The sequence below is a fragment of the Callorhinchus milii genome, unplaced genomic scaffold, assembly GCF_018977255.1.
Source record: "Callorhinchus milii isolate IMCB2004 unplaced genomic scaffold, IMCB_Cmil_1.0 Scaffold3, whole genome shotgun sequence".
NCBI classification, from domain to species: domain Eukaryota; kingdom Metazoa; phylum Chordata; class Chondrichthyes; order Chimaeriformes; family Callorhinchidae; genus Callorhinchus; species Callorhinchus milii.
Genome location: NW_024704744.1, coordinates 31,247,960 through 31,271,332, shown reverse-complemented (window position 1 = coordinate 31,271,332; position 23,373 = coordinate 31,247,960). Strand labels below are relative to the sequence as shown.

The 23,373-nt window shown below is 43.6% G+C and overlaps 1 protein-coding gene across 1 annotated transcript; it reads left to right on the top strand.

Moving 5' to 3' along the window:
- The first annotated feature begins 312 nt into the window (after positions 1–312).
- leg1.1 (liver-enriched gene 1, tandem duplicate 1) lies at positions 313–13,013 on the top strand. Its single transcript, XM_007899311.2, has 6 exons — positions 313–625; positions 1,084–1,170; positions 4,631–4,815; positions 5,867–6,000; positions 7,231–7,469; positions 12,841–13,013. Exons 1-6 carry the CDS (start codon positions 313–315, stop codon positions 13,011–13,013), a joined length of 1,131 nt encoding a protein of 376 aa, XP_007897502.2.
- The last annotated feature ends 10,360 nt before the right edge of the window (positions 13,014–23,373 follow it).

Below are 23,373 nucleotides of genomic sequence, written 5' to 3'. Positions count from 1 at the left end.
TAGTCCTAAGTGTGTTCTGAGAAAAATAGCAATGGAATTGAAAGGTAGAAATAAATTAATTTGAAAATATAAATTGCTTTGAACCTGATATTTGGTAAGGAACTCAAAGTTTTTAGTATGTGCATTTTTCCAATTGTATTGATTGCTGTTCATTGAACAGATGCACAAATGACGTTGAACCTATTAACATCAGTGGGAAATGTAACATATGTGCTGTGAAATACTTTACTCACGTGATAGGTCAAAGTCAAATATACAGAACATAAGAACTGTATAAAAGATGAATTGGACATTTATTTACAGTCATACAAAATGGTACAACTTAGTCCACTCTGCATAATATGTTCCATATTACTTATTTTACTGATAAATTCTTCTTTTTCAGATAAACTGGAGGTAGTGGGAGATTATCCACCATTATGGCATAACATTTCGGAATCGCTGGATGGCTTTGTTAGCCATCACAACAAAACATTGATCAATCCTTGGAATTATCTGGATAGAATGGGCATGTATAAGGTATTACTGACAGTTACAGCTGAGTCCATGGAGAATTTAGGACCAGATAATACTGGGAATCTACTGTGGGGTCTGCCTCTACAACATGGTTGGCAGCTCGAAACAGGTATGAATGATTGGAACTTATTCTTTGATGTACTAGTAAGTAATTTTCAGCATGAACTTCAAGGACAAATAATGAATTGAGAGATTAGAAAAAAAAATCTTCACACAGAGGGTGCTAAAAATGTGGTGTTTTCTTCCACAAACCACAGTTTAGCCAGATCCATGGATTTTACTGTTTTTACGTAGGGTTAGGGTTAGGGTTAGGTTTGGCTTGTTGAACAAGAAGGCAGGAGAATAAACTATTTATTTCTTAAAAATGCACCTTATTTATTCAAAAACAGTAAAATACATTCTTACAGCCGTTATTTACAATGAGACAGATAAGGCTTGAACAGCAGCTGCTGAATTATTTCAAATTCCATTTTATTAAAATTTATAATTAAAGAAGATTTGGAATTAGAAAGGTTTTGAAAAGTAGTTTCCGTCCTATGTGCCTACTGCATTTGCTTGTCATTGTAGGTAGATTAGCAGATCTGTCTGGCACGTCTTCCTGTGGCTATCAATCTGGTGACCCACTGTGCATCTCTACAAAAAGCTGGTGGTCTTGTAAGTAATAACATTTCTTAGATGCCTTAATAGGGTGAGCAAAACGATTTTTGTGCTATTGTTACTGCTGTTACTTTGATTGCTACATTATATTTGCATATCAGCCATAATCAGTTCTTACCTGTTGTTTTCCATTGGAGTAGTGCTGTAGTTTTAACCTTCAAGACAGAGGGTATTTTGAGTTTCTTATTTCTGTCTATATTTCTATAGCTATCACTCTGGTTCAGTTTGTAGAACCTTTGTCTCTGAATCAGAAGGTCCCACCCAAATCAGAACTTTGAGCTCACAGTCTAGGTTGACACTCAAATGCAGTGCTGGGATGCACTGCATTAGTCATATGTTGTCCTTCAGATGAGACAGTTAAACCAACGTTGATTCTACCTTTTCAGTTGCGCATTAAATATTACATGGCACTATTCAAAAAGAGAAAAGAGTTTCTTGACCAGCAATACTCCAGATAAAATTAGCATTCACTTCATGCCCGTTGTGGACATTGTTGTGCAGAAATTGACACTGTCTTGAATGTTGATAAGACAAAGGCTCTTCTTGGCTCCCATCAATGCCTTCTCATACCACACGCTAAAAGGATCAAGATGCATGGATGGACTCCAATTTCAACTTGCTGAGCTAGTGCAGAACCTTGGTGCCTTGTTTGTCTCCCAACTGTCTTACAAACCCCACATCCATGCCTGTTCAGCTTTCCCTCACTTCCTAAAAATTGCCGGCCTCCACTATTACCATTGCTAGGGAGATGACACCTTGGTTTAATGTTTCATTGTTATTTTTAAGTTGTTCATGGTTAACTGCAGCATTTGCCTTTATAACAATAATAATAATAGGCCTTGCATTCGATACATCTCAGAGTCCCTCTAACTTTCCCCCACCCCCCTCCCCTTGTTCAAGGCCTATCTCAAAACATATCTCTCTGATTGCAATTTTGGTCTTCTTACCAGACCCACCTTTCTGGTTCCCACCACCATGTCGAGTGCCCGGTCAGCATTGGCATGTGCTTTGGGATGGTCTTCCGATGTGAAGCACACACGTAAATTTGTATTGTTTTGCCTTATCTCATTGATGAAGCATCTCAAAATGCTCATAAGATTTACTATGTAGTATACATAGATTTACTATGTAGTATACATACTGTGTATGTTGTAGGTGAATGTGACAACCAATTTGCACACATCAGTGTCCCAAAACAGCTATGAATATGAATAATCAATTTTATATTGGGAATTGTTGGCCAAGATAACATTCATTTCAAATAAATTCTCTTATAAAGAATGTGAGACACTTATTTGACATGAAAAGTGTCATATAAATGCAAGTTATTATTGTATAATATTATTATATGCCTTTGAATACAAACCAATCTACAGTGTATGTGCGATTTCAAAATTCTATGTACATAGAAACAGAAGTAGGTCGTTCAGCACCTCGAGCCTGTTCCGCCATTGTATAAGATCATGGCTGATCTGTACTTCAAGTCCAATTACCCAGCTGGCTTGCCCCGTGTCCCTTGATACTCTGATCTAGCAAATATCTATCCACCTCAGTCTTGAAAATATGAATGGATGCAGCATCTACAGCCTTTTGGGGGAAGAGATTTCCAGATTTCCAGTAACCTTTGGGTGAAAAACTGCCTGAATGGCCTAGTTCTTTTTTAGATAATGACCTCTTGTTCTGGATTCTCCTACCAGAGGAAATAGTTTCTCTGTATCTACCCTATCAAATCCTTTATAATTTTAAAAACTTCAATCAGATCACCCCTCAACCTTTTAAACTCAAGGGAATAGAGACCAAGTTTAAGCAATCTGTCCTCGTAATTTAATCCTTTTAGTTCTGGTATAATTAATAATAATAATAATAATCCTTAAAGTTGATATAGCACTTTATCACGTCTTTGAGACATCCCAAAGCTCTTCGCAGAATAACCTGTAAAGTGAATTGACTGTATATTTTGTGGACGAAACACAGCAGCCAATTGCGTACAGTAGTGTCCCACAAATAGTCGTGGATTGAGTGACCAAAATATATATTTTTTTAAAGAAATTAATGCCTTATCAAGTTGTCAAAATAAGTGCTTCACAGAACATACTGTAAAGTGGATTAACTATGATTGACTGTAATTCTGATGATTTTGCGCTGCACCTTGAGATAAAGGCAAACATCCCATTAGACTTTTTGATAATTTTTTTTACCTGTGAGCTTGTTTTTAGTGATTTGTTTACGTGACACCCAAATCCCTTTGCTCTTCCACAGTTCTTAGCCTCTCACCATTTAGAAAATATTCTTTTTGCTATTTTTGGATGACCTCACACTTCCCCAGATTGAATTCCATCTGCCACAGTTTTGCCTTTTCACTTAATCTGTCTAAGTACCTTTGTAACTTCCTGCCCCCATTTGCACAATTTACGTGCCTCCTAACTTTGTGGCATCTGAAAATTTTGATATAAAACTCTCTATTCCTTCATCCAAGTCATGCACTTTTATTTTCGCTAATAACTTCTTGTGCGAAACCTTATCAAATGCCTTCTGAAAGTCCATGTAGATGACATCTATAGACACTGTCTTATCCACCAATATAGTGACCTTCTCAAAAAATTTAATTAGATGCGTCAGATATTACCTGTCTTTCACAAATCCATGCTGACTCTCTATGATTAGCTCATAGTTGTCCAAGAGCTCAGTCACTCTGTTCCTGATGAGGGCTTCCAGTAACTTGCCCCAACTGAGTTAAACTGACAGGTCTGAGGTTCCCTGGTTTCTCCCTCCCTCCCTTCTGAAATAATGACGTGACATGTTTGATATGTATATAGTTTAAATATATATATTTAATTCAAACCATCCAAAACATTTATAAGAAACACATAGACATATGTATTTGTATTTGAAATAGAGTCACTTTGATACGGATTAGCAATGGCATTGGATTTGGATTTTTTTGCATTACCACTTTCAATATGATTAAAAAAAAACTGGCACTGGATCATATGACTGTGGTTTCCATTGCTCCTTAAGCACTTTGAATCATACAAAATATTCACTCTTCCCCAACTGTGTGATGTGAGAGAACCAGTGGAGATACCATCCATTAGTTGAGATGTTAAACTGAAGTCCCAGCAGGATGACACTGAGTGTGATCACTGATCACAAGCAGCATCAAACAGCCATCAGCAGATATCAGACACACTTGTTATGAGGAAGTGGACAACATATATTTAGCCCTGGCCCACCATGAAATGGAATGGCATGAATAGTGTGCAGCTACCAATCATATACCTCAGTCCAAAACCTGCAAAAAGTACAGTATTGGGCAGCCCTGAACCACTGTCTGCAACTTTGTGTTTAGAGACACTCGGCTACTTCAGACCTTCATAACTTATTAGGTATTGGATCATTAACATAGTTAACCTAATCTAACACCTTTTATACATCTTGGTATAATTTGTGGTTGTAGGTATGAATTACTATCTGTCTACAATACCCTTTCTGGGGGCTGTTGATGCTGGCTTCTTCGAGGAATGGCCTTTTGAAATCGAGATCCAGTCTCCTGAAGAGCATGTGGATGATTTCTGTTATGGTACAGCAGACTGTCATACATTCATCCCTGAAGTAATGATTAAATGGAGAACAGTTTTTGAGGTAATTATTTTGAAGTATTGAAGTTTAATTGGGCATTTTGTACATTCAAACACTTGTGCTGTCACCCACAAGAAGAAGAAGGAACAGACCATATTGGCCGCATTCCCACCTCAAGGACAAGCAATGTGGAAGTGCCCTTGCTGAATTGAAAGGTTACAAAAAAAAACTCTCAAGGATAAAATGTCATAAAATGGATTTGTTGATAAGAGCTTTGAGTTGCAAATGAGAATTCCTTCTGATCATTGGAAGTACAGCACACAGACCTGGTGAAATTCCACTACAAAAAAAATGTGTTTTCAGAGCAGAGTTTCCATCTGTGTGTCTAACTTACTAGTTTTGGAAATCCTATATTTCCATTTTGTTTATGATGAACATAAGAAATATTCCCAAATACACTGATGCTGAGCATGTATCACTTATCACATCCAATGATTCGAAGATGAAACTCCCTCCTTGATACGGCTCTGAAAGGTGAAGTTGAAGAAGCCTTGTCTGCAGCTTCAGATGTCTTGCAATGGAAGTTCATTCCTGATCATGGCCTTTGACTGCTAGTCTGCATGATCTTTAGTTGCAATTTCAAAAATCTGACTAACTGGTGGTTAAACTCTGTGGTTCACAACAACAATTTACATTTATATAGCACCTTGTCCGTCAGGAGGATGTCTCAAAGCACATCACACAACTGACTGGAAACTTGAGGTTGTTAGTGGGAGGGAAAAAGTAACTGAAAGCACGGACAAAGGAATAGGTTACAAGGTGGGTTTTAAAGACAGAGTGCAAGTGGTTAATTGGAAAGGCTCCACAATAGAGTTCCATAGCGTGTGGACAGAGTGGCTGAAGGCTCGTCCACCAATGGTGAGGCAAAAAGGGCGGGAGGAAGTGAAGCTATGTTTGTTGAAGCTGGCTAGTGTTTGCTGAGTTGGAAGGTCAATGCTGTGGGCTTCTCAAATTTCACAAATGAGACCATTGTTGTGGTTTTTATAATCAGTCCATTGGATGTAATAAATTTCACACTGACCCAATATTGTCTCCTATTGCTTCTCTTTTGCAGTTTCTGAGAACAAAGAAATCTTCCATTTATAAGGTGGCACCTACCTTATCACCCAAGGAAGATATTATTTCGTATTATTTGTGGACTGCACACGTAGCATCGATTGAAGGTGCTCTTTCAAAATGTTCAGAAAGGTGTGTTTATTATTTTTATTATGATTTTGTTTTGCTGCTTTGTTCTACCTTTGTTCCTTCCTCTTGCACAACCTCTAGGCATGAAGTGTAAACTGTGTAGGGACTTGACACTTATAACCTCTAATACATTGCTTTCGGAGTGCTACATTTTTGGAAGTGCTGCCCCGAGATGAGTTAAGATGTTAAACCAAAGTCCCATCTGCCTGCTCAGGTTGATAATGAAGATCCCATGACACTCTTTTGAAAAGAGGAGTTAGTTTCATCACGTATTTTAGCCAAAAATCTCCCAGATAAAATTGATCATCCACTTCATGGCTGTTATGGGACATCACTGTATGCAAATCGACTGTTGAGTTCACCTACAAATATACAGTCATTACAGTCTTCAGTAGTTACCTGTGAATTGTTCCAGGTGCTGTATCAAGTTCAAAGATTGTACTCGCAAACATATATAATAATCAATCATCACATAATCTGCACAGATTGCACAAACAATAAAGAGATAAATTATCAAATTTAATCTGCTTTAATACAATTAATGTCCTGTAGCTCAGTGGTTAGAATACTCGCTCTGCAAGCGAGAGACTTGGGTTCGATTCTTGGCAGGGTGAAACCTTGGGCAAGTTTCCTTACTTGGCACGCCTGATAGTAATCCCTCAAGAAAAAATAAATAAATAAATTGGTCACTTCAATCCACGACTGTTTGTGGGACATTGTTGTGTGCAATTGGCTGCCGCACTTTGCCCACAAATTTCAGTCAATTCACTTTACAGTCTATTCTGTGAAGCACTTTGAGACGTCTAGAAGACGTGAAAAGCGCTATATCAAATGCAAGGATTCTTATTCTTATTATTATTACAATTTGATGAGAAAGAAATATTGGACATAACTGTGGCAGATGGAATTCAATGTGAGGAAGTGTGAGGTCATCCATTATGGATCTGAAAATAGCAAGACAGAATATTTTCTAAATGGTGAGAAACTAAGAACTGTGGAAGTGCAAAGGGATTTGGGTGTCCACGTCCACAAATCACTAAAAACAAGCTCTCTCTGTTACACATTATATGATTATTATGAAAGACACTATCAGAAGATACATTTTCAAATCTTCTGTGTCCCTCAGTACTCAACTATCTTTCTAAAGCTTGTTTACAAAGTGAAACAAAAATGAGATAAATCAAAATTTTATGTGTTTTGTAACATTTTTTTTTATTTTTTTCTTCTTGATAGGTTAAAGTATATGTCAGCTCCTGAAGCAAGGTTTGGCATTAGCTGGAGTAATGCAGTAGAATTTATTGCAGCTACTCATTTTCTTACCAACTTTAAGGACACTAATATATTCCAAGCGTATCTTCCCCAGCGAATGCTGTTAGCCAGCGATGAGGGACCAACCATCCCAGACCTGAGTGAAGAGGAGAACCGAGTCCTGGTTACACTCAATCTTTTGAATGAGGTTAATACAATTACAGGTAGGCAGATATACTTAAAGCCAGATTGATTTGCATTGCTATTTTCTTTTGGTGATCTGTGTGGTAAATAACTGGTGAATTTCTGTTACTGTAATATAGTTGCTGCTATATATTATAACAAATGACGCATTACAACATGTCTACTCTAGTTGGAGGGAAAAAACATGGTAGCTCAATTGGTGAGAAAGAAGCTTCAGGAAATTTCAGTTATTTACTAAACACTCCACAAATATAAAAGGGTACGGGGTAAAGGTAAGAGAATGGAGCTAAATGGTTAGCTCTTTCAGAGAACCAAATGAATGAACACCTTCTGTCCTGTCAATTTCCATAATTTTATCATTCAAGTTTAACTATTATCTTAAGCTCTGACTGGAAAGCTCCAATCGATTTCAAGACTAGTACGAATATAGTGTAACTAACCCAAGACGCAGGCTAACTGAGGAAGTCTTAAGGCTGCAAACTCTAGTCATATAATAAAGTCGCTCTATTTCCCCAAGTCTGTGAAAGCAGATCTGTTTCTTCCACCGTAAATCTCCCAAATGAAATATCACTGTTTCCCTTCAGTACCATTTCTTTGTTACATCTGTATTTCTTCATGTTAATGATTTTTGTCACTCTTGCTTTATATTAATATGTACAAAACTTATTATGTTCTTAAATAATACAAATTGTTCAAAGGCATGCAAAATTGTTTTTTTTAAATGTGCATTAGGATAAAAAAACAAACAAAAATTATATTTGTATAGTGCCTTTCACGTCAGGAGGACGTCCCAAGGTGCTGGACAATCAGGGACCTTCAAGACAATTGACCTTTGTGGACTCACCCCATGGCTGTTTGTGGGGCATTGTGCAAATTGGCTGCTGTGTTCACCCATAAAATACAAACAGTCATACCACTTTATAATATATCCTATGAATGCTTTGAGATGTCTTGATGGTGTGATAAGACAACAACAACAACAACAACAACAAGATTCCATTTATAAAGCGCCTTTCACGTCGGGAGGACGTCCCAAGGCGCTGCACAGTTGGGTCATGACCCGAGCAGGGGGGAAATGGTCAGGGTGAGGGGAGGGAAGGGAGGGAGCAAGGAGGGGGAAATGGTCAGGGTGAGGGGAGGGAAGGAAGGAGCGAGGAGGGGGAAGAGAGTCGAGAGGGGAGCTGAAGGCACGGTCAAAGAGAAAGGTTTTGAGACCGGCCTTGAAGGAGGAAAGGGAGGAGGCGGCGAAGGCACTGGGGGATAGAGTTCCAGAGCCTGGGGGCTGAGAGGCTGAAGGCCCGACCACCGATGGTAGGGCGGTTGGGGCGGGGGACGTGGAGCAGACCAGAACCAGAGGAACGGAGGGTACGGGCAGGTAGGTAGGGGGATAGTAGGTCGGAGAGGTAGGAGGGAGCAAGGCCGTGAATGGCCTTGTAGGTGAGGATGAGGATCTTGAAATTAATCCTCTGGGGGATGGGGAGCTATTATAATTATTCTTTTGTTCAGGAATTGAACACTTTTCCATTTTAGTAGCAACATCAAGCAGTCCCAAGCCAGCTAGAGCATAGTTAAATGCTGAGCAATACGTCATCTACTCCCTACCTACTATATACCTCAGCCCCAATATGCAAAACAAATCACCTAATCCAGCACCATTAAATTTTTCATTTCACAAAAAAGCCACCTTGCGGCCTGTGTAGTGCACCTCCTTTGAATTCAAGATCTGGAGTTTTTCCTGGTGTGCTGGCCAACAATTCTGGAGATAAATTTGGTTACTCACTTTATGGCTGGTCGTGGGACATTACTTTGCGCAAATTAGAGCAAATGTCTCATAGCGCTTCACAGAATATACTGCAAAGTGAATTGACTATAGTTTGTGGGCGACATGGGGCACTCAATTGTGCACAGCGGTGTCCCACAAACAGTCTGGATTGAGTGACCAAATTATCTTTTTTTTAAGGGATTATTACCCCCGAAAAAGAGATATGAGCAATCAACTAACAACTGGGTTCCTACGTAGTGCTAGATAAGCATAGGTATGTGGAGTAAGGAAACTTGCCTACCGTTTCGCCCTGACCAGGAATCAAACTCAGGTCCTCTTGCTTTCGAGGCAAGCGCTCTAAACACCATGCTACAACAACAACAACAAAGTTACATTTGTATAACGCCTTTCATATCAGGCAGATGTCCCAAGGCGCTAGACAATCAATGTTTCAGACCCAAGCTGGGGGCAGGATCGGGGAGGGTGGAGGGCAGGGGGCGAAGGAGGGTGACCGAAGGCACGGTTGAAGAGGAGGGTCTTGAGACGTGTCTTGAAGGAGGCAAGGGAGGGGGTGAAGTGAAGGGACTGCGAGATGGAGTTCCAGAGGTTGGGGGCAGAGTGGCTGAAGACCTACACGCCAATGTGGGGCGGGCGAGGCAGGGGACATGAAGCAGGCCGGAACCCGCTGAGCGGAGGGATTGAGCAGGTTGGTAGGGGGTTAGTAGGTTGCAGAGGTAGGTACAGTACTCCAGTAAAGGCTTGCAAAGAATGGTATTGGCCAGGATAATACATTCATTTTAGATGTATCTTGATGTTGTATTGGGAAGATGCTTGAGTGAATATTATGGAAGGATGAGAGAAAAAGTGTTGAAAAACATTCTTCATTCAAGTCTCTCTTATGATCTTGTGAACAAGACTAGTTGGACCCAAAGCCTTGCTTCTGGGCTGTATCATTGTACGTAATTCTACAGAGGATGTTCATTCTTTCATGAGTCCGACATAAATTTCGACTAAGCTGCCAGACATAAAATTGATGTGTTTTTTCTCTCTCACCAATTTTCTCAGCTGCCCTGATAACCTAAAGGTCTCAAGTACATAATACGGTTTCCAGATATCAATTCAAGATGTAATTTTTACATTAAAAATACATGAAGCTGGACAAAACCCAACTCTTCTGAAGCTTTGTTAAGTAAACTGTCAGTCAAACCTATTTATATTGGACATGGGGGGAGTGGAGCTGATATTCCTCCACACTAAACTTAGTGAATTTTAAAGTGTGTGCTTACAAGTGAATCTTTCCCATTATAAACCTGCATTGTCAATTTCATTAAATGATAAGAGGAATTTCCCTCCCGAGGAATCAGATTTCTGTGCATGTTCATTTTTCTTGGATTTATTACTGCCTTAATACAATTTGTCGAGATATCTAGGTTTGCCATCAGCCTGGCTCAGGTAGTAGCACTCTCGCCTCAGAGTCCAAAGGTCTTGGGTTCAAGTCCCATATCAGGACATTGAGCTCGTATTCTGGATTGACACAAGTGCAGTGCTGGGGAGTGCTGCATTGTTGGGAATGCCATTCTTTGAATGAGGTATTAAGTTGAGGCCTCCTCTGCCTATTCAAGTGGATGTTAAAGATCCCATGGCACTATTCAATAAAGAAAACAGTTTCTCCTGATGTCCTGGCCAACAATCTCCTAGATAATATTTGACGTGGCTGTTTCTGGGATATTGCTATGCACAAATTGGCTGCCTCATTCATGTACCATTACACAGTCACAACACAGTAATTCCTGTGAAGCCGTTTGAGCTGAAGCTCAGTATCAAATGCAAGGATTATTCTTATTTATTATTAACTTAATAAGCCAACAACTTCAATAACATTTCATCATAATTACTTGCTCTTAAATCATCACCTCCACAGTCAATCACCTGCAAAGAGAGGTGATGTAAAAAATTAAAAACTCTTTTTCTCAGTAGAATTTCTATGAATTGATACTTCAGATTGTTAAAGAAGCTTATTACAGACCTATTGTAAATCATTTACAAAATCATTTTCTGAAGAACAGTAACATCAAACTTAAAGTAAAATGAAGCTGCTTCTTTCAGTGTTAGTGTGCCACTCAGTGGTCATTTAAATTATGGCAGTCATCAAAAAGGGATTAAGTCTGCTTACTTGAGATGCTGCTGCTCATTCCAATACTCCCACACAGCCACCCGCTTCTCACAGCAAAAGAGAAGTTGAAATAATATATTAGAAATGATATGTAGAGACCTAGATTTGATTCTCTGCAGGGCAAACCGTTGGCCAAGTTTCTTTACTATACATGCCTCTGTTTACCTAGCAGAAAGTAGGAACCCGGTGGTTAGACAATTGGCGAATCGCTTTTTCGGAGGTAATAATTCCTTTTTAAAAAAAAAGGTCACTTTAATCCATGACTATTTGTGGGACATTGCTGTGCGCAATTGGCTGCCGCATTTCGTCCACAAAATATAAAGTCAATTCATTTTCCAGTATAAAGTGATGAATAAAACCCAACTCTTCTGAAGACATCTCGAAGACGTGATAAGGGGCTAAATCAAATGAAAGGATTATTATTATTATCTTTAAAGTTGATTGGGAAATTATACAAAGATGTTTATTACAGATGAATATTTGCAAGATCATAGTCAGATCATTTGAAATCTCCATAGTTGTATACATTGAGTACTGAGATTTTTTTCCAATATACTTTCATTTTATATTCTCTGAAGTGCATTTGGGGTGTTTGTCAAATAAAGCACTCTACAACCATTTAATCATGTTATGTATTATTTGCATCTATTAGTAGTCATGAATGGGCAGGTATCTGGCTGGGACACAGTTGACAGTGATGTGCTGCAATGCTGGCACTGTTATTTATAATTTTATGAATGATTTAGAGAATATTATTCTGTCAAAGATGTCTAAAATTGGAGATGATGTCAAATTGGAAAGATGACAAATGACAAGAATCAATACACACAAATTTAAAAGGATCTTGAGACACTGGATATGTGGATTGATAGGTGACAGATGCATTTTAACATAGAGAAATGTAAAATTGTGAAATTCAGCAGTAGAAATGAAAGTACTATATACAATTTGGGTCAAATGCAAATGTGGTTGAGGTATCAAAACACAAAAGAGATCTTAACATTTTGGTGAACAGGTACTATCCATGGCCTGGCTCAGTGGTAGCACTCTCGCCTCTCGGTCAAAAAATTGTGGGATCTCTTCTCTTTTCGAGGAGTACTATGAGATCTTTAACATCCACCTGAACAGGCAGACGGGATCTCAGTTTAATGTCTTGCCAAAAGGATGGTACCTCCGAACAAGGCTTTGTATGTCCAGCATTGCATTGCAGTGCCAATGTGGACTATGTGAATTCAGAGTCACAACCTGGGGTTCGAATCCACAGCCTTTGCACTCAGAGGCAAGAGAGTTACCAACTCAGCCAAGCTGACACCTTTCCCTGTCTGTTTCTCCATGCAAAAGGGATCTTGGGAAGTTGAATGGACAACTAAATGGACAATTGGTCGACTTTTGACTAAAATTATTTCTATCTGACATGATAACTATATAATTCTGCATTATCTTTCTCTCCATGCAGACGGGCGGTTATTACAAATGTGGAAGAGATCCATGTGCTCAGAAACAGGGAGAGCGGAGGGGCGTTATCTCTTGGAAAATATGATTCTAAATCCCGACCTTGTTTCATCTGGGATACTTAAAATTATTCTGGAATTCCTTAAGAATTCTGATTGTGTAATACCTGATGCTTAATCTTTATGTTGTCATTTCTGTTGCTCGAAATAAAGACTGGTATCTGGTTCAGTTTACACTACTCTGGTTTCGAAGGGTGTGGATTTAAATCCCACATCAGGACTTCAAGCTCACAATTTAGGATGATCGAGAGTGGATTATTAGGAGAGTGCTGCATTGTTGGAGATATCATGTTTCAGATGAGATGTTAGATGAGATGTTTAGTTGGATAATAAAGGTCCAATGTAACTCTTTAAAAACTGAAGAGACTTTCTTCTGGTGTTCTGGCCTCCAATGCTTCAGATAAATTGACCAGTCTGTGGGAAATTGCAAAATTCAAGTTGGTCTACAATTACATTGTTACTATACTATACTTAAACAATGAGAAGTTTTGATCTTATAGGCACTATATCAAATTCAATACTAATACAAATTTTAATTTGTTAAAGCCTAATGTTATAAAAGGCCTTTTTATTCAATATACGTATGACTATAAATCATAATTTCAAGGTTAATTGAACAATTTGAATGCACTTAGAAGCAACATAACATTCAGCTCTCAATTCTTTTGAGAGCTTAAAAGGCAATTAACAAACCAAAATATTTTGATTAAGACTGACACCTAAAATATTAACCTCGCTTCTTTTTGAGGCGATGATTGACCTGCTGCTATTTACAGGACTTTCTGCTTTTATCTGTCAATTTGTTTCCTGGAATGTCTCCTCTTTTCCTCTCCCCTGCTTTTGATAATGCTAATAAGGGCTGGGACAGCCAACCCACTGGTCTGACTCAGTTGATCATAGTAGTGGGGTAGAATTCCACCTGGGTCTGAATGAGTTCAATGGATCTTAATTTCAAAGTTGTTTTTTCTGTAATTCTTCAATTAACTTACAGGAAACTGCCTTCAAAATTAAGGTTGTATTTAGGAATTTGCCAAATTTTAGGGATGCTTTGAAATGTTATGTTAATACGATAAATCTCAGCCCAGGTGGAACATCTAGTCCAAGATATGAAAGGAATCATGGATGTGAACCTGTTTCTCAGTACTGCATGATACCAGTTGCATCATCGTATCATTTAGTTACCCTTCACTGACATTGCAGGCTTTAGATCAGTAAGAAAAAATGTAATCGCTCCATTTGGTATAATGCCTAAGGCGTTTCAAAGTGCTTCACAGTATTTCCTATAAAGTGTAGTGACTGAGTATTTGCAGGAAAACGCATATTTCTATGGTGACTTATTACATGAAAACATCTCAAAGCACTTCACAGTAATTACTCAAGTGTCATGATTGTTTGATCATCAACAAAAAGAAAGGAAATTTTTAATCAACAAGATTCCACAAGAGACACAAGGAATCTGGAAGATTGTTGGTCAGTTATAAGGTCACAACAACAACAACAAGATTCCATTTATAGAGCGCCTTTCACGTCGGGAGGACGTCCCAAGACGCTGTACAGTTGGGTCAGGACCCGAGCAGGGGGGAAATGGTCAGGGTGAGGGGAGGGAAGGGAGGGAGTGAGGAGGGGTTAGAGAGTCGAGAGGGGAGCTGAAGGCACGGTCAAAGAGAAAGGTCTTGAGACCGGCCTTGAAGGAGGAAAGGGAGGAGGCAAGGCGAAGGCACTGGGGATAGAGTTCCAGAGCCTAGCGGCTGAGAGGATGAAGACCCGGCCACCGATGGTAGGGCAGTTGGGGTGGGGGATGTGGAGCAGACTAGAGCCAGAGGAATGGAGGGTACGGGCAGGTAGGTAGGGGGATAGTAGGTCGGAGAGGTAGGAGGGAGCAAGGCCGTGAATGGCCTTGTAGGTGAGGATGAGGATCTTGAATTTGATCCTCTGGGGGATGGGGAGCCAGTAGAGGTGAGCAAGGGTGGGAGTGATGTATTCCCGAAGCCTGGTGCGGGACAGTACACGAGCTGCAGAGTTCTGAATGACCTGCAGCTTGTGGAGGGAGGTGCCGGGAAGGCCGGCGAGGAGAGAGTTCCCATAGTCCAGCCTTGAGGTGATAAAGCCGTGGACCAGAGTTTCAGCAGCGTGAGGGGTGAGGTAGTACCGTAGTCTGGCGACATTCTGGAGGTGATGGAAGGCGGTGCCAGTTGTGGTCGAACAGAACACCGAGATTCCTGACTGGCTTTGAGAGGTGGAGAGTGCAGCCTTGGATGCTGAAGGGGTGAAACCCCTTTATTTTGAATAGATGTCATGGGATCTTTGACATCCTCCTATTTGGGCAGGTAGGAACTCAACATTTCATCTCAAAGATAGCACCTCTGACAAAATGCAACGCTCACCAAGTACTGCACCGGAGTGTCAGCCTGCTGTGAATTTCCATGTCTGTTTCTCCATGGGTTTCAATGCACAACCCTCTTGCCTAGACCAATTAAATCAAGCTAACATTCATAAACCCAGTAATCTTCATCCTTAAATAGAAGATCTCATCCACATTTGTGACTTCTCTATCACATAACAGGAGAAGTGAGTGGAAATAAACATATCTGTTCTTATGCAAAAACAGAAGTCGCTGGGAACACTGCAGGTCAGGCAGTATCTATGGCGAAAGGAAAGTGAGTCAACATTTTGGGTCCACGAACCTTCATCAAAACTGGGCATGTTGGAAGTGAGTGGCTTTTAAGGGCTAACAGAGAGTAGGGAGGCAGGGCAAGGAAGACAAAGGTGAAAATGGGGTAGAGGACAGGGGATGATGGGTTAAAGGTGTTAATGATGCAAAACAAAAGGGGGGATTGCAACAAAGCAGGGGAATAGAGGTATCAATAATGCAAAACAAAAGGGGAAAAATGCAACAAAATAAGCAGAACTGAGAGAGAGAAGGTGTGTGCCACATCATCTGGGTCCCAGACACACCTTTTCTCTCTCTGATCTGCCTATTTTACTGCATTTTATTCCCTTTGTTTTGCATCATTACCATCTCTTTAACCCATCATCCCCTGTCCTTCACCCCATTTTCTCCTTTGTCTTCCTTGCTCTACCTCCCACCTCTCTGTTAGCCCTTAAAAGCCTCTCCATCTCAGTTCTGACGTAGAGTCATGGACCCAAAACATTGACTCACTTTCCTTTCTACATAGATGCTGCCTGACCTGCTGAGTGTTCCCAGCGACTTCTGTTTTTAATTAAGATTTCCAGCATCTGCAGTATTTTTTGTTTTGTTTATATCTGTTCTTATACTTGTTTACCTTGTGTCACATTTGGGTCACATACTGTATTACCATTCTTTATTTGCAAAGACGTTTTCCTAGTTGTAATTATAAAAAGAACAGGGTGTCAGAGTATTAGCCCACATGACAGATGTCTATTAAACATCAATGGATGTAATCTGTTCAGGAAACATAGTTATCATCTGGAAATCAGATCTCCTGTACGTGGAAGCAATGATATATTCAACTCCATAAAGGGAATTCAGCGGAGACTGGAGGAGCTGGGACTATTTCCATTGGAACAAAGAAAAGTTGAGGGGTGACTTGTTACAGGCCTTTAAATTGTGAGGGGTTTGGATAGTTAAAAAGGAGAAATTATTTCCAATAATCAGTGATTCAGTGACTAGCGGACATCAATTCAAGCTAGCTAGCAAATGAGTAATAATAATAATAATAATCCTTGCATTTGATATAAGCACTTTTCACATCTTCTGGACGTCTCAAAGTGCTTCACAGAATATACTGTAAAGTGAATTGACTGTATATTTGTGGGCGAAACACGGCAGCCAATTGCGCACAGCAGTGTCCCACAAACAGTCGTGGATTGAATATAACCAAATAATTATTGTTTTTTTTGGAGGGATTATTATTAGGCGTGTGGAGTAAGGAAACTTGCCCAAGGTTGCACCCTGCCTGGAGTTGAACCCAGGTGTCTCGCTTGCAAGGCGAGTGTTCTAACCACTGAGCTACAGGACTCCACGTCCACGGTTGGTTGAGGCAGAATCCATATCAGCTTTCAAAAGGGAGCCAGATAAATACCTAAAAAGGAGTAAACTACACAGGTTTGGGGAGAGGCCGGGTAAATGGGTAAACTGAGAAGATTGTTCTCGGGGAGCGGCGGCAGGACAGCGCGGGGAGGAGCCTGGGCCTACTGACCCAGGTACTTAAACTCGACGCCGGAGCGAGTTCAGCCCCGGGGGAGGGGAGGGGGTGGTCTGGAGGCGGAGCGGGGGAACCGCTGACGTCATAGATTCGTTTTCAGGTGCGTGCGCATGCAACAAAAAAAACAAACAAACAAAAAAAAACCTCTGCGCCCCCCCCCCCCCAGGGCTCACATCAGAGCCCACTATGGTCCTGTTGGGTTCGCTGCCCCAATCTGCGGGATAATGCCATCCACCTGACCGCTCGCTCCCGGTCCCCGCGTGCGCACTATGGCTGCCGCTTTGACCCGAGCCCCCTCACCCCCTCCCTCCCTCCCCCCTCCTCTCTCCCCCCAAACCTCCCCCCTCTGCATCTCTCCCGCTCTCTCCTCCTCTCTCTCCGTCCCTCTCGTCTTCTATCCCCACTTGACCCTCCCACAACCTCCCTCTGCTCCAGCCTGGGAATCCTCCGCCGGGCTCACCGTGGCACTCGGCGTTGGCTGTCCAGCAGCAGCCACACCGACTGCCCCATTCCCCACCACACTCGCCACCCACCCCGGACACAGACCCGGGGAGTCAACCTCTCCTCCCTCATCCCCATTCCCCCCACCCCTGCCTCACAACCTGGACCCCCTCCCCTCCCACACACCCTTCTGTCAACCGCTCCCTCCACATCGGACTGCAAAATGTCCGCTCCCTCTGCAACAAGGCCCTGGTCATCAACGATCTCATCCTTGATGAGAACGTTGATATCATGGCCTTAACAGAAACCTGGCTCACCCCAGGCGACACCTTCCCCCTCACGGAGGCCACGCCACCCGGCTACACCTCCCACCACATCCCCCGCCCCAACCGCCGTGGCGGTGGTGTTGCCCTTATCTCAAGGACACCACTTGCCCTATCCCCCTACTCCACTGGCTCTTTCCCCTCCTTTGAGCACCTCACCCTCTCCCACCCCTCATTCCTCTCCCTTAAAATCCTCCTCCTCTACCGGCCCCCTAAAACCTCTCCCACCTTCATCTCTGACATTTCAACACTCCTCACATCTCTTTGCCTCTGCTCTGATCGCCTCATCATCCTGGGCGACTTTAACCTACACTTCACCCCTTCCTGCTCCATCTCCACAGACTTCTCTTCCCTGCTCTCCTCACTCAACCTCTCCTTACACATAAACTCCCCCACTCACAGTCACGGCCACCCACTCGATTTGGTGATCACCCGGGGCCTCAGTGTCTCGGATGTCACTATTACCGACAAGGCCATCTCTGACCACTACTTCATCTCCTTCACCACCTCCACCCCCCTCCCCACCTCCACCAGACCCACCACCATCTTCTACCGCCCTTGGAAGAAGTTACCCCCACAATCCCTAACCGATGCCTTGGAGTCCTCTGAACTCCTCTCCCTCTGGCCTTCAACCCTCACCGACCCCTCTTCTCCTCTCTCCCTCCTCCACAATACCCTCTCCTCCACACTCGATACTCTTGCCCCCATCACTTCCCGCACTGTCTCCTACTCCCGCTCCTCCCCCTGGTACACCACCCACCTCCGCTCACTGAAAAGCCAGGTGCGGGCTGCTGAACGCACCTGTGTCAAATCTGGCCTAACGGTCCACCGACAAATCTGGCTGGACCTCCTCAAAATTTACCGCTCCACTCTAGCCTCGGCCAAGTCGTCCTTCTACTCCAGGATAATCCTGGAGGCGAAGAACAACCCCAGGCTACTGTTTTCCACCACAACCCGACTCCTCCGTCCCCCCCGCCACCCCGCGCAGGTCATCTCCTCCAACCTTCACTGCGAGGAGATGCTGGATTTCCTTGAATCCAAGATCAAGGGAATCCGCTCCGCGGTCACTTCCCCTCCAACTTCCACCCACCACCCACCCCTTCCCTCCCACACTCCGACTCCTACCCATCCTCCCCTACACACCTTCGTACCCGTTTCCCCACCCTCTGTCACTGAACTCATCCTATCCCTAAAACCAACCACCTGCTCCCTTGACCCCATCCCCACTCCACTCCTTATCTCCCAGCTCCACTTTCTTGCCCCACATATCACTGACATCATCAACCTGTCCCTCTCCTCTGGCTCTGTCCCCATTCCATTAAAAACTGCCATCATCACGCCCACCCTGAAAAAACCCTCCCTTGATGCGTCGCAGCTATCAAGCTACCGGCCCATCTCCAACCTCCCCTTTCTCTCCAAGGTCTTGGAAAGAGTTGTCGCCTCCCAACTGCGCTCTTTCCTTTCCACCCATTCTCTTTTCGAACCCCTTCAGTCAGGTTTCCGTGCTGCCCATAGCACAGAAACTGCCCTGGTCAAGGTCACCAATGATATCCTGACCATCTGTGACCAGGGCTCCCTCTGTCTCCTCGTCCTCCTCGACCTATCGGCAGCATTCGATACGGTCGACCACGCTATCCTACTCCACCGCTTGTCCTCCCACCTCAACCTTCAAGGCACTGTCCTTGAATGGTTTAGGTCGTACCTTTCTCACCGTCTTCACTTTGTCTCGACGAATGGCTTCTCCTCCACCCCCCGTACTGTCTCATGTGGTGTCCCTCAGGGCTCTGTCCTCGGTCCCCTCCTCTTCACCCTCTATATGCTCCCCCTGGGTGACATCATCCGCAGACATGGAGTTAACTTCCACATGTATGCGGATGACACCCAACTCTACCTTTCCTCCTCTACTCTCAACTCCACGACCACCGATGTCCTGACAGCTGCCTGTCCGACATCGAGTCCTGGACGAGAGACAACTTTCTTCAGCTCAACGTGCGAAAAACCGAGGCCCTCCTGATTGGCTCACGTCAGCGCCTCCGCACCTCAGGCGCTGACACCATCAGCATCCAAGGCTGCACTCTCCACCTCTCAAAGCCAGTCAGGAACCTCGGCGTTTTGTTCGACCCTGAGCTGTCCTTTCTCCCTCACATCCGCACCACAACTGGCACCGCCTTCCATCACCTCCGGAACATCGCCAGACTACGGCATTACCTCACCCCTCACGCTGCTGAAACCCTGGTTCACGCCTTTGTCACCTCAAGGCTGGACTATGGGAACTCTCTCCTCGCCGGCCTTCCCGCCACCTCCCTCCACAAGCTGCAGGTCATTCAGAACTCTGCAGCTCGTGTACTGTCCCGCACCAGGCTTCGCGACCACATCACTCCCACCCTCGCTCGCCTCCACTGGCTCCCCATCCCCCAGAGGATTGATTTCAAGATCCTCATCCTCACCTACAAGGCCATTCACGGCCTTGCTCCCTCCTACCTCTCCAACCTACTATCCCCCTACCTACCTGCCCGTACCCTCCGTTCCTCTGGCTCCGGTCTGCTCCACGTCCCCCGCCCCAACCGCCCTACCATCGGTGGTCGGGCCTTCAGCCTCTCAGCCCCAGGCTCTGGAACTCCATCCCCCAGTGCCTTCGCCTTGCTTCCTCCCTTTCCTCCTTCAAGGCCGGTCTCAAAACCTTTCTCTTTGACCGTGCCTTCAGCTCCCCTCTCGACTCTCTTCCCCCTCCTCGCTCCCTCCCTTCCCTCCCCTCACCCTGACCATTTCCCCCCTCCTCGCTCCCTCCCTTCCCTCCCCTCACCCTGACCATTTCCCCCCTGCTCGGGTCATGACCCAACTGTGCAGCGCCTTGGGACGTCCTCCTGACGTGAAAGGCGCTTTATAAATGGAATCTTGTTGTTGTTGTTGTTCGAAAAAGAGCCAGCACAGATACAGTGGGCCAAATGGCCTTCTTGTATGCTGTCAATTTTGATAGTTCTATCATCAGGATTTCCAACTGTTTTTCTTTAGATTGCCTGCAGAAGCAAGCTTGCCTCTGGAATCAAACTCATAATATGAAAGCAGTACAGTATAACAACTTTGGACTACACTTTTGAGCGATGTCCTACTTTATTTTGAACTGTATCATATCCTTTGAACCATATCCTATAAATCCCTCTAACGATCCATTTGGGTTCCCATTGTGGATTAATTTTAGGCATCCTGACTAAGCCATAAGAACAATAGGCTGAGGTTATCTGAAACTATTACAATCGACCTGTATTCTCACCGATAACTTCAGAACTAGTAGGAGATAAGACCAAATCAATATCACTTATCGCTAATCTCTTTTAACAGGAAGTACCTAATACTGTAGTTTTGTGACCATTTTTATTACACTATAAATCTCATTCACAGACACCAATGACTATTTCAATGCATCGGGTTCATTAAACTGTAGGGTGCTCAAATGCAAAGGTCATTCAACTTGTATAAGATTTTACTGAAAATGCTGTGAGCTGGTCCAGAAAACATGAAAAAGCTTCTCTTGTAATACACTTCATTGTTTTAATACTGCAATTCTGAGTGTGCCATTAACTGCCTCAGAGATTTTAACATCATCAAAGGAAAATTATGATCCCAAAGCAATTACTACTATTAATGATGCAGAAACATTTCCCATATAGGATAGAATTTGTAGTACCCAATATGTAGTTAACTTGAAGTGGTAAGAATATTCTAAAACAGTACATATGTGCAGGAAATAAAAGATAATTGAGATCTGGGGATGAAAAGGCAACACATAGTAATCTGATTAAAGCAGTAAAGAGACTCCCTTCATGGCTCAGTTGGGAAAGCCACTGTCTGGAGTGCAACCAAGGCATATAAACCCAGCAAACATCAGGTTCAAACCCAAGACAGGCAGATACTTGGGTGGTAAGTATCTGCCTTCAACTTCCACACCTGTGTTTAACTTACACGTGTATGTGGAAGACACCCAACTGTATCTCTCTGCCTCCACTCTTGAACTCCAGGCTACTGCTGTCCTGACAGAATGTCTCCTGGTTGCTCCCGTCAGCGCCTCCACACTTCAGGCACTGGCAGCATCATCATCCAAGGATGCACACTTCACCTTACTAAGCCAGTCTGGAACCTTGGCATCTTTTTTGACTCTCAACTATCCTTTCTACCCCAAATCTGCTCCATGATCCGCTCTGCCTTCCCCCACCTCCGCAACATTGCCTGGCTCCGCCATTGTCTCACACTACAGGCCACCGAAACCCTCATACACACTTTCATAATATCCAGACTTGACTATGCAAACTCCCTGCTTGTCGGTCTCCCGAACTCCTCCCACCATAGGCTGCAGATCATCCAGAACTCTGGAGCTCAAGACCTCTCCCGCACCAGGCTCTGTGACCCTATCACCCCCATCCTTGCCCAACTCCACTGGCTTGGGAGAATAATCCTAGTTTCGCTAGCCTCTCTTCATAACTAAGGTCCTTCATTCCTGGTACCATCCTGGTAAACCTCCTTTGCACCCTCTCCAATGCCCTAACATCTATCCTAAAGTGCGGTGCCCAGAACTGAACGCAGTACTCCAACTGAGGCCTAACCAGCATTTTATAAATATTCAACATAACCTCATGACTTTTGAATTCCATGCTCCTATTTATAAAACATAATAACCTGTATGCTATTTTAAAAGCTTTATCTACCTGTCCTGCCACATGTACGCGGATGACACCCAACTCTATCTCTCTGCCTCCACCCTCGATTCCAGGACATCCAATGTCCCGACAGACCGTCTGTCTGATATCAAGTCCTGGATGAGAGCTAACTTTCTACAGCTGAATGTCAGCAAGACTGAAGCCCTCCCGATTGGCTCACACCTGCACTTCAGCACCTCAGGCAATGGCAGCATCAGCATCCATGGTTGCACACTCCACCTAACCAAGCCAGTTACGAACCTGGGCATCTTGTTCGATCCTCAAATATGCTTTCTCCTCCATATCCGTGCCATGACCCGTTCTGCCATCCCCCACCTCAACAACATTGCCCAACTCCACCACTGCTTCACCCCTCAGGTTGCCAAAATCCTCATACATGCATTCGTCACCTCAAAGCTCGACGACAGAAACTCCCTCCTTGTCGACCTCCCCAACTTTTCCCTCCACAAGCTGCAGATCATCCAGAACTCTGCAGCTTGTGTCCTCTCCCACACCACGCTCCATGACCTGATCACCCCCACCCTCGCCCAGTCCACTGGCTCCCCATCCCCTCAGAGGATAGAATTCAAAATCCTCGTCCTCACTTTCAAGGCCCTCCACGGCCTTGACCCCTCCTACATCTTTGACCTGCTGACCCCCTTATCAACCTGTCCATTCCCTCCGCTCAGCAGGATCCAGGCTCCTACTATCGGTGGCCGGGCTTTCAGCCTCTCTGCCCCCATTCTTTGGAACTCCATCCCACAATCCCTTCGCCTTACTCACTCTTTTGCCTCCTTCAAGGCATGACTCAAGACCCTTCTTTTTGACCGTGCCTT